General features: G+C 39.8%; 1 protein-coding gene across 1 annotated transcript in view; it reads right to left on the bottom strand.

The window, feature by feature from the left end:
• The window catches only part of fz2 (frizzled 2), a 90,788-nt gene that overhangs the window by 5,197 nt on the left and 69,721 nt on the right, over positions 1-15,870 (bottom strand). The window contains 2 exon segments of the mRNA XM_029319207.2: positions 1-59; positions 61-323. Coding sequence (XP_029175040.2) covers positions 1-59; positions 61-297 — 296 coding nt within the window. The 5' untranslated portion in view covers positions 298-323.

The raw sequence follows: 15,870 nt of genomic DNA on the forward strand, positions 1-15,870 counted from the left end.
ACGCCGTTACCGCCGTTTCCGTTCACCCCATTGCCGCCGGAACCGGAGCCGTCCGACACCTACGCCGATCACCGACGACGAAGAGGACGAGGAGCCGCCGGACGAGGACGAGGACGACGAGGAAATCGCCGAGCCCGAGCCGACGATGGTACCCATCGGATTCATCGCCGATTCCGATTGTACGTTCGACAACGTCGTCGTGAATATTAGCAGCAACGTCATGAGGCACGTCATCGTTCGTGTGGGGAAGAGCTTCGTCCGCCGCGCGGGTCTCGTGTTCAAGGATATTCCGTTCATGGCTGCGTAGCTCGCATAACTGCCGCCTGCAATAAGCAAATGGTACTTTTTTTCATCATTCACATATTTCTATTAATTATTTATATCGTAAGTAGCACAGTAACATGCCATTATTTCTCATTTTTATACATTGTTAATTATAAATCAGTAAAGAAAGAAAATGAAAATTCCTTTCTCCCGAAGGAAAATGCTGAAACTAATCAGCTGTCATTTTTAATGCATGCGTAAGGAGGAAAGTCTACAATTTTTATATGTATATATAAATAAAATGTTTGTATACTATAATTGTATTTTATTTATATCAATTAAAAACTGCATGCATTAAAAAATGATAGCTGATTGGTTTTAGCATTTTCCTATGGGACACCTATGTAATGAATATCATAATAATATTTTTCGTTTAATATACGCAAAAGATAAATTTAAAGAGTTTGATATCTAAAAGAAATCTCTTATTAATAATTTACAATCTTTTACATGTGATACACCGCGTATTAATAATCCACCTTTTCAGTAATATTTTTCCAGCATCAAGAGGGAGTCAATTCTCGCTAATAACTCGTTTCTCGGAATAGCATGTAATCCATTCTGCGAATGAGAGAATATTTACTGGAGATAGAGTATTCATTCGCGTTTCACATATAGAGGAAACCGGGAATACCGAATAGATTCGAATTTAATCCCGAGCGAAAGAGAGGGAATGACGTGCGCGAGAACAGGCCGACCCGGTCGAATGCACGCGCCGCTTCGTTTGCAATTCGGACTATCAAAGCACACACGCAGCCTCGGCTGTGAGCCGAGCCGTTTCGGTAACCCGGTCGGGTAACTCTGCAGCGGCGAGTCGTGCTGCGTGTATCCGCGCTGTTTCGTAAAACTTCCGAGCCGGCGATCGATGCCTAAATAGCCGGCCGGCCGGCGCGGGATGCGTCTGGCAGCTCGCTCGACCTTAACGAGCAAGGGCGTAGCGTTCGGATGTCTCGTACATAAATCAACGTCGGGCTTTCGATCGTTGGCTAGATATCCCGGGCCCCGAAAACGGTATGCTCCTCTTCTCGCAGAATCTCGAGACTCGAGGGCCCGAATAAATTCACCAATAACAAATAACACGAGAAGATCGAGAAGAGAAAAAATTAAGTCTCGCCCATAAATAAGAAATAAAAATGCATCCCGAATTAAAATAAAATTTTATTAATAGTATATATTCCTATAAATAATGATGGACGTAAAGAATCCTTCAAGCTGCGTGGTAAATTATCATTTCGAAATAAAAACGGATTCTAATTAAGATGCTATGATACAGATGATAAATGCTAATATTTTGGGACTTTATTTATAGCGTGAAAAAAATTAATTTGCGTAACTAATGAGCTGCAGAAAAATTCGAAAAATACTTGACTCTTGGAGATCGGAGGAAAGGATACGGAGAGGGAACGCAAAGGCTAAAGGGCAAACAGCGAGAATCAGAGACGGAGAGAAAAAGACAGAGGGGATCGAAGCAGTCATGGATCTTATAATAGTCGACCCGCGGAAAACACGTGACCGGAGCGAAATGTTATTGTAGGAGGCGGTGTTAGTTTTACCGTTTGTTAACTGTGTTATAGCGCCTCGACGCGGGCGCGTCGCTATTTATAAGACGCCGTCGCGGACGGCGTGCATTTAACCACGTCGAAATAAAGGAGGAGAAACCGCTACGTGTGTGGCTCGTGTATCCCCGATACGGCCGATTGGCGTACGAAATGCATCTGCGAGATGCATCCGCTGCAGCTGCAACGCGAGACTCCCCCTCAATAGAGATGCACATACGCGCTTTCGATTTTCGCCTCGTTACCAAGTCCGCCTCGGAGTATCGTTGATCCGTCAACGATGAGAGATACATATATGTACGTATATGTATCCCTTCGATAGAATTTCGCTCTTTCACACGTCCAATCAAATGTTTTAGAGTGGATACATATTTTGTTATAAATCAGATTCTGTGACAACCGCACCGATGATATAATAATAAATCCGCGTATCGATCGTATAATCGGCGAATATTTTCGTAAATATCACGAATGTTTCACATCTCATTTGGTCATCTCGAAAATAATTAATTGATTAATTTACCGAATGCATAAATGAATGCAAAAATTTCGGGCTCTTACATCACTCATTTTTTTATCGAGAAATAAAAGACGGGAATCTTTTTTTAGAGAATAGGATTACGTAGGAGGATAATCGATAATCTACAAGGATGCGTGATGTATCAAACTTCCCTTCGGTATAATTTCGCACTTTCACACGTTCAATAAAACGTTTTAGAGAGGATACATTTTGTTATAAATCAGATTCTGCAAGAACCGCATCGACGATATAAATAAATCCGCGTATCGATCATATAATCGTCGGCGAATATTTTTCGCAAATATCACGAATGTCTCACATCTCATTTAGTCGTCCCGAAAATAATTATAATTGATTAGTTTACCGAATGCATAAATAAATGCGAAAATTTCGGGTTCTTACATCACTTATTCTTTTTATCGAAGAATAAAAGACGAGAATTTTTTTTTAGAGAAGAGGATTACGTATAGGAGGATGATGATCAATAATCTACAAGGATCGTGCGTGATATATCGAGCTTGATCCTGCGGGCTGCTAGTATATCAGCCAGCAATTCGTGGAACTATAATAACGTAAAACTTATTTGGTGAAATGAATATCCATTAATGTATCGCATAAAGCAAAAGTAATATTGGAGAGAAGAGAGAGAGAGAGAGAGAGATACTCGGGCCATGAATCACTTTTTAAAAGTCTAGCCCCTGCTGCCTGAAATATACGGGCCGCTGGCCCGATGTTGTGTGTTTGGGTTACGATACACTCCTCTTTTATGGAAATTTCGCGCTCCTTTTGCTCTCTATATCCTCGTTCATAACTAGTTTCTACGAATAACTAGTTTCTACGCTCAGCTCTCGGTTGCGCGAGGCAACAGCTAATTAAAAGTTTATATGTACATATTAATAGCTCGCAAATCCTTTTAAGTATACGTGGCATTTAATTTCGGACATGGTCGATCGAGGTTCGTTTCATCATCTCGGCGAGTCGAACGGAAAGGAAGAAATATCGTCGCGAAAGGCGTCCTTTTCGCGTTAAAATGCGACGCATTTATTTATACAGCGATTTGTCAGCTGTCAATCCGTCTCGAGAGAGAAAGAGGCTTTCAATTTTCGCTGGGGGCCGAAGGATCGAGATTGTATTCGCTCTCGTAAAAGGGACAAGCAGAGGCAGCAGCGGTTCGGCAAAATATCGCGCGAGATTCTTTGCGAACGCTCTGCTGCTGCTAGAGGTACGTAAATCAAAACGCGCGGCGAGATTTATGGGGAGGTATATGGATAAGGTATGCGTTACGCTCCCTCGTTAGTTGGTAAAACTGACGGCGGTCCGAACTGGTGTCGGGTTTTATATCAAATCCCGCGTCACGAGCATTAATCATGAATTCACTGCCCTCGCCCTCGCCTCCTCGAACTCCGGCGAAGGCCTAAGAAAAACAAGGAACGGAACGCCCGCTGTCTCTCGATGATTTTGCATCATCGTCCGAGAGAGAGTTTACGCTGTCGTTTGTAGAAATCATCCGTGCGAAGGCTCAGCTGTTCGCTGAGTCCGCGCGATAAACTTGACGCAATTAATTAATATTTCTCGCGTCGCCAAGCCTTCTCGATTAATTTTCTCATTTAAGGAATTATTTAAAAAATTATCATAAGAAATATATAATTTACAAATAAAAATAAAATAAAAATAAATATAGAATATTTAGAAATATAAATAAAATATAAATAAGAAATAAATATAAAATAAAAGAGTGCTATATATATATATATATATATAAAGAAAAATGCGTTCAAGATTAATTTAACGCGCGCATGATTTTCTTACGAAAGAGTGTATTTTGGTATAAAAATATTATACACACAGGATGCATTCATCATTGAAACAACTTTCATTGGAAATATAAAATAGCACAATTTCGATGTGAATAGAGAGCGTTTGACGTACGTATACAGGGCATATATACAGTATCTGAGGAAGTTAACTCGAGCATAGTTTACATGCACAGCATGCAAGCTCCTTCTGGTATCTATCTCCTCCGACAAATCTGGACATCTAAACTTGGCCTTCGAACACACATATACTCTCCTCTTGGGTGAGTTTATTAACGATGCACGTACAAAGAGAGTGCGAGAGAAGCAGAGAAAGGGAGAGCCTAAGTCGCGCGCGAAAGCACCGATAACCGGAACTATTTGTTAGAGCCCCCGGGTGTGCGATACGCACATTCGCGCCCGACAACTGTATACCTCGGGCCTTTATGCGAATACACGCAGAACACTATCAAGCGTCAAGTTCCGTCGCGAGTCATAATGCACACACAGGATATTTTGATATTTCGTCGCGCCTTTCTAACACATTTGCGGAGTCCAAAATTAAGGAAAAACCGACTTAAATATAATTATACAATATATTCTAATTCTTGAATGAATGCGTAGAGATATTGCAGGATGATAAATTTTAATATAGTTATTTAATTAAAAATGTTTCCCGCAGCATTTTATATAAAAAAAAAAAATTCAAATTTTACGAGTGTAAATTTCTCTCGAAAAGAATGTGTGGCTACGAGAAAGACTGATACCTATATACACGTAGAAAACTTTCTCTTAGAATTTACCCTGAATAAAAAATATTAATACGTACATAGTAAAATTGATCGAAGATATTTTATATTAATATTTTTAATTGTGGTAAATATTTAATCAGGAAATCTCTTATATAAAATTCTTCCAATGTACTATATTGTCTCACGATTACCATGATTTTCGGGGTAAATTCTAAGAGAAAATTTTCTCTGTGTACAATGTTTAACCTCCAATACGACACAAGAGGTGCATCTTTTTCGCGATTATGGGAACACTCAAGCGCCGATACAAAAAGGAGGATATTATTCCGATATCACGAGCCTCCGCGAACCGAAAATACGGTCTTTCTCGCCTCCCTCTTTCGCATATATATATATATATATATATATATATATGTATATCCGCTGCAGCTATGCAAGAACCACGCCGCAGTTAGTTGAATCGCCCGATTCCCAGAATACACGGGTAAGATCGGATTTACCAAAGCCTGCGTGAAAGCGCGGCACGTTTTGTGACGGTATACACACGGCGTTTCCGATTAAATTTTCGTCAAACTTGGAGCGCATTCTTTGATCAATTTGGCAGTGGCCTCTCCCTCGTGACAGTTCAAACGAAAGTGTAATTATTGACTCGACTGATCTTGAAAATTAAAGGATTCCGAGGCGAAGGAGGCTAATAAAGAGCCATCATAAGTGCCAAGTTTTCGAATGAATTTCAAGAACGGAGGAGGGGGCTTTATTTCTCGCGATAGAATTTAATCGAAATTTTGCGCGATCGAATACCTATTGTTAAAATAAAAATAAAAACTCGTATCGCGCTCGGGGTCGGCTATTTGTATTTCGTAATTGCGTCGACGTGCGGCAAACTGCAAACCGCGCTCGCGATCCATCACCTTCCATTTTCTCTATTTTCGTCTCGCAGCTCACACCGTTTCAAGCGCGATGAAGGGAATCGTAACAGCTGGATGATACATCGCTCGTTCAATCAGGATGCGAAAGCTCGATAATCGCATCATCGAGTTTTGCACGAGTTGTAGACATCGAGATGTACATATACGCAAGCATATCATTTGTCCAAAGATGAAGATCCCTCTCTCTCTCTCTCTGTCTTTCTCCGCCTACTCGCGTGTAATCGTCGACACGCTAATGCTTGTCGGGGCGGATTTTGATATAACTATTTCCCGTCTCGAGTTTCCTTTCCGTACCCGTCTGTCTTCGATGTGAAACCGGAGGTGTAGCGATCTTTTTCTCGCGAGCGAGCACGCGCTATATACTCATCAAGTTCTCAGCAATCATCGCGTTTAATACAGCGAGCAGTAGGTAATGCGAAAACACGCTTCTTTCGCGCGAGCAACATTGGACGTTGTCGTATCCTGTTCTATTGTGATGCGCGAGTCGACCGGAAGTCGATGAACTCCGAGTCGAGGCATTTTTCTTCGCGTGCAATTGTTACTGTTCTCGTTATTCTTGGAAAACTATTTTTTTGACAATTGTATCGATTAAAAATATACCTCACAAGCGTCTAATTATTTTTCATAAAAAATTCCATGGTTCATATATAAATCATATATGTATATAAAAATTTTTTTCTTCAATTCGACATGTTAAAAAAAAAAAAAAAAATTTGGACAAACGATAAACGCGGGAGAAACGAAATTACACGGGTGAAATAATTTCCAAAATTATAATCAGGTCAATCATATCTTTATCGCAACGCTTGTGGAAAATACCTTACGAGCGTCTAATTATTTTCCACAAAAAATTCCATGATTCATATATACGTATATAAAAAATTTTTTCTTCGATTTGACGTTTTGAAAAAATAAAAATAGAATTTTGGACAAACGCTAAATGCGGGAGCAACGAAATTACACGGATGAAATAATTTCCATGTGAAAATTATAATCAGGTCAATCATATCTTTAGCGCGCATTATCGCAACGCTTGTGCAAAGTGTTCGGAGCCTTCCATATAATAACGTTACAACATCCCGCGTGGAGAATCCCAATTTCACATACACAGGCTCGTAATAATCTCCTGCGGGGTCTGGATAAGCGAGATTGTCATGTCGGGATACCTTTTATCTCCCTATAAAACGATGTAAGAGAGCGCGCGCACACACCTTGCGGTCGCGAACGCGAATAAAAGCGTATACGGTAGGTGCTGGATCGCGAGGTTGTGTGGTCGGAGAGGCGATACCCTTTTGTTCCCGGCGCGCTTATACAAGGCTGCGCACACCTTACCACCTCTCGCGAATAAACTGCGGCCGAGAAGGATCACCGATCTCGTCACGCCCCTTTCTCCAACGTTCTTCTCTATCCCTTCTTCAGCATCTCGTCCCTCGCGCATTCCCTTCCTTCTCGCGTGTGTGTACGCGTGTGTATGTACGCGCGCTAATTAATCAGGGAATGAATTATGGATTCATGCTCGCCTAATTGGATCCGTCGTCCCGTGGAGGCGCGAAGCTCTCAGAAAGAGCTGCTCGCTCTCGCGATTCTTCACCTTGGCTCGCGCTTCGAAGAAAGAGAGGGAGAGAGAGAAAACACTCGCGATAATCGCGGTAGTTTCCGAATGCATCGCGTGTTCCTATCGACATATCTCTGCCATCGAGACGAGTTTATCGATGTATCGCGTGTTGCCCGAAACTTCGCACCGAGTAGCATCCGCCCCGTAATGAGTCCGTCGTTAACAAGTTATCGCTGCGATCGTTGCAGAGTTTTCTTTATTTCGCGGAGATTTTTTTTCGAAATGAATTTTCGTCAAAGCGAGAACCGTAAAGTCAAGCGAAGCGCGATCTGGATTCTTTGAACGGTTCACGGTATAATCGTTTGATCAGTTCTAAGAATATCGGGCAAAGAGTCATACTGCGTCACCATATATATTTCGAACATATTTCATCTTTGGTACCTACGTATATAAAACGGCAAAAAGTTAGTCGCGTCTCACGCTCGTACGTCCCTGAATGTTTGATGGAAACATTGATAAGGCATACACCTATACTTTTCTGCCGTGTGCCTCTGATGATCGTAGAAAAGCTCGCTCGCGGCTAACAGGGAGAAGATGGCAGAGCCAACCTGCAAAAGGAGAGATGGGCAAACCGTGGAAGATGAACGAGTCGTTGCCACGTTCGCTATTTACTTTTCACGTGCGACGGGCAGCATTAGCAGAGACCATCCAGGCGCGTCTTGACGCTACGAAGAAGCCAGCTGGAACCGGCCAAGTAGTTTTTCCCGGAGAAAGAGAGAGACCCTCCGATAAGCGCGAGCGAGACGGAACTTTAAAACCGTAAATCATCGTCCTTACACGCTGCGCGAATGACGGTGCGTGCGAGGAAGCGAGAAAGCAAAGAGAAGCTCAGAGAGATAAAAAAAAGAGTAGAGATCGAGAGAGAGATAAATGGGCAAACAGGTAGGCCGGAGATGCGTGGAGATGTGGAGGAAGGATTAGAGAGAAACGAAGAGAGATAGATGCTCGTTATGCGGTTGCTCTCGGTTTCTAATACTCGTATCCGGGATGATCTGTCGCTTTTACCTGACATTTCGACCCCGATCCAAGTGTCCCATACCGAATCCTTCGAACGATTATGCGAATCGTTCGACGAATGCGAGGTTAATTTGCAGTTCGACCTTCGATTATACGGATGAGATAACACGATGATTCCACAATGATATTTATCGCACGACAGCCATGAGATTTTTAATTTTTTGCTTCAGTGACGTATTTCGATATGGAATCTTAATTTATACGGTTTATTCAATCCATTTTAATTTTCTAGATATTTATCGTTTCTCTCTAGGTATAATATTTCTAATTATATATCGATTCAATATTTTAAATATAGTAATTTTACTTAATATTTAGCAATGAAGATGGTATCGTTTTAATTACTGACGTCTTGATGATGTTTTTCATAGCACGAAACACTCAGGACGTTGAGGATGTGTAAGATGCATTTGACGGAAGGTAGATTCCGCACTCGGCCCTTAATTAAGATCACAGTGAAGCCCGATTTATAGCAGTGGTCCTTTTATGAGCACTCTTAACGCGACGAGCGTAGATAAGCGACCGGCTTGGGCCGGCATTTACAAGCGTCTTGCGAGTAGTCTCGCGCCGTTTAATTACTTGTAAGAATTAAGCAGCGTGTCGTAAGTCTCTCCGGGTTGGTTTCAATGAAAATCCGAAGGCGAGACGAAAGAGGAAAACAGCATCCCCTTTATCCTCTAAGGGAAATGATCTCTGTCCAGAGACCGAGAAATTCGTACTTATATATTTGCATCTTCACCGTTAAATGTTGCTGTTCATCTCTGAATTATCTGATATGAAGAGATCACGTTTAATGTTATCGCTGAGGGAACTAAGAGAAACACGAACAAGAAATTTCTCGTAACTGGTTTCTCGCGAATGCCGGCATTATATATGCACTTCTATTTATATACTCGCTATTCTATAAATTACAGAGGAGACTTGTATTGCGATAGCTTCGGACTTTGACTTCATTATATTGTTTCATCTATGATTTATAATTTAATATCGCAAATTAAATATCTTGGACATTGATTTTTGTGATTGTTAAATTTGATTGATTTTTTTTTATAATAATAAAATGTTCGATCTAAGCTTATATATTTAAATTGTTTTTTATCTTGCTTTAATTATTCCTTACTGTCGACATTCTACTTACATCTACTTAATTACGTTTGCATACATTATACGATATATATGTAGTATGTGTGCATGTTCTAATCGATGTCACCTCGTTTTGCCGTGCTGATTATTTTCCGCGCCTTAGAAACCCACGGCAATGCGGGAGAGTGAACGCCTGTGCAAACGTGTGGGAAGTGTTTTCCGTGAGACAAATTAACGACATTATCACGTCGACTATATCTACGGAATCTGCGCGCGTCGCGATGATAATCGGACCGTTGCGGAAATTTTACAAGCTCGATGAAAGATGATTCATCGCGTTAGTTTGCGTACCGGAATTGACAAATCTACACGAGATTCAAAGCGGAAAAAAGATTGTCAATGCTTGCATATAGAATTCCGTCATGAATATTATTTTACTATACACATATGTATGTTATTTCTATAAGCATAAATATTAGTTTCAGCGTAAAAAATATATGCTACTAACTGATTGAAAATTTATATAATAACTAATTATAAATAAAAATTAAATTATAATAATAATAACAATAACATGATAACAATAATTATCAAAGTAATCATACAATACCAAGTAAAGATAGTTATGACAGAATGATAAGATGGAATCAATAATGTGATAACAATAATGAAAACAACCGCAAAGATAAAATGGTAGTAAAGTGTATCGAGCTGTTGCGAATATTACGATTTCCTAATCACAATTCTCTAATTGAACTAGATTGACGTATCTATCGTACATCATACTCGACTTTGTGTCAATATTGCGGAGAATATATATAGAAAGACTAACAAAGTTAAGATACGATTCGCTCTCATTTGAGAGCGTCTGCATTTTTCGTTTAAATTTGAAAATTAATTTCCTGTTTTTTTTATTAGGTATTATTTATACACATTTACAAATAAACAGGAAATCAAAGCAAATTGTATATAACGCCAATAATTAAATGATGAAATTGCTAAACTGTTTAATCAGAATCTCATACATTACCTCTCGAGATTGAATTTTGAATCAATATCAAGTCAACATTAATATATCAACATTAATATTCATATGTATTATAATATAATATTGAAATCTTTTTAATATAAAAAATCAAGTATCATAGTGTCGGGAATATTCATATTCCTGTTGTATTGTTTACATCACTTAGTGTCAAATGTGATATCATCTCGTTTCAAAGTCAATTTACTTAATAACGAAGCTAGTATACGACGTGTACGTGAGATGAGAATCTAACAGGCGTGTTTAGCGATAAGTATGCGAGTGGAATGCCGGCCAAAGTATGGTAAGAATTTCATCGTCGACGGTATCCTGGGCTGGCGCCCGCGCGGTCGACGCCAATGCAAATCGCTACCGATGCATCACGGAGCTGTCAACCGTTCGTTGTGCTCGCGATAAAGTTTCCCGCTCGTCGTCGTCTGCTTCAACGGACCCGGGGAGAAACAGGCCGGGCATACGACCGATACGCAAACGCCTATATACCCGTCGTCCCTGTTTAATATGCCTAACATATAAAACGAATCCAACGCGTTTACACGGATTATCTGCGGACCGACGAGATAAAGCGCATAACGTCACGTCTACGCACGATAATATTTTGGAATGTCCTTAGTCGGAGATTATATTTCGACCTGAAAGTCAAACTGAAGTCCCTGTCGGGGACTTTCCGTCAGAAGAATATGATTATTTAATTAGCAGAATTGAAATAATAAATTTAATTTTTTTTATGATTTATGACTGGTGAGAATTTTTACTACTTATTTGCACGTGACGTGATAATATATGTTAGAAATTCGAAAGATATAAATCAACTGTAAACTAACAATAAGACTAAAATTTATTAATTTTAATGCATAAGATATATATACGCGACTGCGTGCATTAATGCAGTTTTTTCACATCGTCGATTAAAAATTCTTGTACGATATTGCTCAATCGAGATACCGCGTAATTTTATTAATATACATCGACGAGTTTGTATGCATTAATCTGCGGATTTCTGGAAGGAGAGTCCGCGCACCTGCAAAGGGTGCATAGGGCGGTGTTGTCTAAAAACGGCTCGCTCGAACGAGACAGGCAAGTACGTCATTATTTTGCGCTTCCTTTAAGGAAACGGTGGCTTCTTCGAGCGGGAGCGAGGCGAAAAAGAAAGAAGCCGTCGTCCAGGCGGCTCTTTCTCTCTCTGGACCCGCGCATACGTATCGCGAACGCGACCGGAATTATTTGCGCGCCGCGTGGAAATCTTATTTCGGTCGCGATCGCGAACTTCTGCCGACGAGGATTAATTGATCGCGGATGAAACGAGACCGGCCGCCGCGATCGAACGCCTGCTGACCGGCATGGAATATGGCAAAGTTAGCTTTCTACGCTACCGGCTTCTTGTTGTTTCGCAGTTTCCACGAGGAAACTAATTAAGATTCGGTTACGTTCCTCGCTTTGCTTCCACGAACAGTGCGCGGAACGAGCTATCGGTTTTGTTGCAAGATAAATATGGTTCAATTTCAGACGAACTTGAAATTCAGTGTACCTTAACAAGAGAGAAGTATTTAACTCTGATTAATAGCGCGATTTATACTTTAAAGTGTAAATAGATAGTTGAATATTATTAAAGACCGTAATGAAAAATTATTGATTTGTAAAGAAAAAATCCTATCGTGTCTTGTATAAGAAACAGAGAAATTTGATGGAGAGAAAGTGGACATAGCATTCATCTTATTATTTTTCTTTTTTTGGCGGAAAAAATGTTATTTGTAAAGGGGTATTCTAGAAGAACCCACGCTTGATTAAACTCTCGGTAAGAAATTATTAAATATTATTAAAGAGCATAATGGAAAATTATCGATTTGTAAAGAAAATGTATCGTGTCTCGTAAAGGAAACAGAGATCTTGAAATTTGATGGAGAGAAAGTGAACATTGCATTCATCTTATTAATTTTTTTTTGCGGAAAAAATGTTATTTATAAAGGGGTATTTTAGAAAAACGCACGCCTGATTAAACTCTCGGTAAGAAAGAAAGAAAGAAAGACAGAAAAAAAAGAGACCGCGCTCCAGACGACAAGAAATCTTATGGCGCAACCACGACGATGTTCCACGTCGTCGGCACTCGGTCGATAGTCACACCACCATCAGCGTAGCGTAACCACCACCTCCATCGCCGGCATTACCACCACCGACGAGTCACCCACCCTACGTAGGTTCACCCTTGAAAGAGCTTTCCAAGGGTGGTGTTGCTATCGACCCAACCTCGCTTCCCAAGAGAGCTGTATGCTAAATTTTCAGAATCAACGCAGCTTCGGACAGCAACGTAAACGTAAATAGTTATTTGAAAAATACATACGCATATACATATGTACATAGGTATGTATGTACTTTACTCCGAAACGACAGCGGGTAAGTGTCAACTCGAAAGCTTTTCGGTAATTCCGTAAAAATGATTATTATGCGAAGAAGATATAGATTTTGTCGAGAAAATTTTGTATCTTTGAAGAGAACTTTGCTATTTCAAGATCGAAATCAATTTTTAGTGTTTTCTGCGATACATGCAATGTGATTTACATAGATAAGATAAAATATAACAGGATAAAGATTTATTTTATTCTAGATGCGCGATAGAAAGTGCCTATCTAAAACCATTACTTTTAATTTATATTAAACTGACGATCAATTTGATTCAACTTTGAATGAGTTTGTATAAGCTTTATATACTTATAATTGCATACGTTCATTATCATGTGCATTATAAAGAAAATTGTTGAAATAGTTTGAAAGAAGATTTTGAATTTTAATTATCAGTAAAGTGTTCCTCAAAGCTACAATTTCGAAAATTAACTTGCGGCAATTACACTAATACTCCATTACGATATTATGCAGGTTAAAGTATAGGTTGAGATAAAGTAGTGCACAAAATCTCGCGCGACAAAATTATATCTGCCCCTAAATTACGCGTCCCGATGAAATGACAAAGTTATGATTTCGTAGCACGCGATCAACTAGTCCGTAATTATTTTCCTGTTGTTCTCGTATATATACGTACAAAATAATTGAATTTAAAAACCAGTAATAAAACATAAATAATAAAAAGTAAGTAATATTGTCTCTTAATAAAATCATCATATCTATATTGTACGTGTAAATTTTCTTTAAATACATTTTATATATAAATATAAACGTGAAATGCTTTTTCTCTTTATATTTTATTTTTATGACGCACCGTCCAATAAATGCGAAAATGTGCCTTTTATCGTATCTTTTATATATCGTGCAGTGTATTATTGTTGCTCTATTGTGCATTGGTAATTTTTTAGATTCCCTTTTTTCTATAATACATATCCCCTATCCTTACATCTCTCGACCCTCTCTGCATACTGTTCCTCGTTCCGTTCAGTAAATCAGGCAGCCTGCAGCGCGAGAGGCGACACTCCGTTTCTTTATTCGCGCAGCTCGCCGCTTCATGGAATGAAGGGACGGAGGGACCCGCAGATTTCCTGGTCGAAGAATCACAATCAGGGATCTCGTGGCGATCCACGGGGATCTCCTGACCTCCCTAGAAGGGACCTCCGCGTTTCGATGCAGATTCCTGCGGTAGTCTGTGGAGAGGAGACGAAGGCGCAGGCGGAGGAAGAAAGAGAGAAAATCGAGGCGACCGACACGGACAAACGAAAGGCGAGGAAGAGAATGAAAAGAAGCCCAAGAGACTAACTGCTCCCGTCTCTTAACCCCTCGTCCTTCTGTCCTTGCGTCCATACGTCGTCCTCTTTCGGGTGTTAACTCGCGCGACTTAAACGACGAACGACGCACCAGGAGGTCCGTATTTTTTCGTTTCCTGTCTCAGGGTGTCCAGCAGACTCAATGACAAAAATTCCCTGACTTTTTCAAATTTTCCAAGACCAGAAATTCATTTTTTCCCTGACTTTTTAGTATTATTTTTTCCAAATATATAATTTGTATGTATCTATAGGATAAATTGATTAAAATGTTAAATCATGAAATTATTGAGATGTTTTTGTCAACAATATGAAAAGGTTCGGAAGTTAAAACCAAAATTTAAATCAACTATACAATCTGCATTATGCACGATAATCGAAACAAACATGTCACTATAAACTATTTAAATAATCCTATTATATCAAATTTTTTAGTTTTGTCTCTATCATACATTTAATAAAAAATATCAAATTATTGAGACAAATGTAGATTAATGTGAAAAAATCCAGATAAATAGCAAAATTTCCCGACTTTTTTCCCTGACAATGCCTGCTTTCCAGATTTTCTTGACCGCTAGACACCCTGTCTCTCGATTTTTTTTCTACGACGTTATAAGATGCATTTGCGATTTCGAGGAAACGCGCGGCCCACACGCGTTAGAGAAACGCGCGAATTATGCGCTATTGCGTAATTACGCTGAGATGCGGCGATCCGTCAGTCTCTCGCGTAGGAAATGCGAAGGTGGTGCATTGTGGGTATCGCGACACCGAGGGCGGGCGCCACGGAGCTGGTTACACCTACGCGGGTTGCTGTTAATCTAGATTAACTTAATTTAAATTTAAGCCTCTCTCTCATGCTTCTCTGGAAATATTCATGTATTCAGTAACCGCATATTTCTTCTTCTAATATAAGCATAGAATTTACGTTGAGTAATAATGCAAGTAGCAAACAATTAATGTATGTGGAACACTATATGTAAATTGATCTAAAAGTTATGCGACATACATATATATTTGATTATATATATCTGTTGATCGACAAAACTATAAATATAACGAAAAGCAATATGCTGTAAACTATAAATACATTATAGATATATGGAAGAGTATACGCGATAAGCAGGAAAGAGGTTCGTTTTTCCCACCTACGTAGATACTCTATAGGCAGGATGTGAAAAAGGTTAACGCAAGTTGCGCATCATTAACGCGTGTTTGTGTTCTCGATTTGGTAAATTCGTAGCGATTCTGAACGCCGTGAGTTTTTCCGCATATTACGACTAACACTGTAATCTAGGGAGGCATGGCGAATCGTTAACTAAGAGTTAGCTCAACCGGACTGTTGTTGGTATGTATGCGTAACCGGTTCACCGGTGATGAACGAAAGGAGTTTTGCGTGCGTGTGCGCTTCCCCCGACATTGTCTCGCTTAACTCACTGGCACTCTTTGTAAGGTAAATAAAGCCCGCGGGCTGCCTCAAATCCGCGATAAATCGTTCTTAATGGCGTATTCTTCCGGTCAGCGCGACGAGGCGTGCG

The sequence above is a fragment of the Nylanderia fulva genome, unplaced genomic scaffold (genome assembly GCF_048542155.1).
Source record: "Nylanderia fulva isolate GAGA-0341 unplaced genomic scaffold, ASM4854215v1 Scaffold10, whole genome shotgun sequence".
Taxonomy (NCBI): Eukaryota; Metazoa; Arthropoda; class Insecta; order Hymenoptera; family Formicidae; genus Nylanderia; species Nylanderia fulva.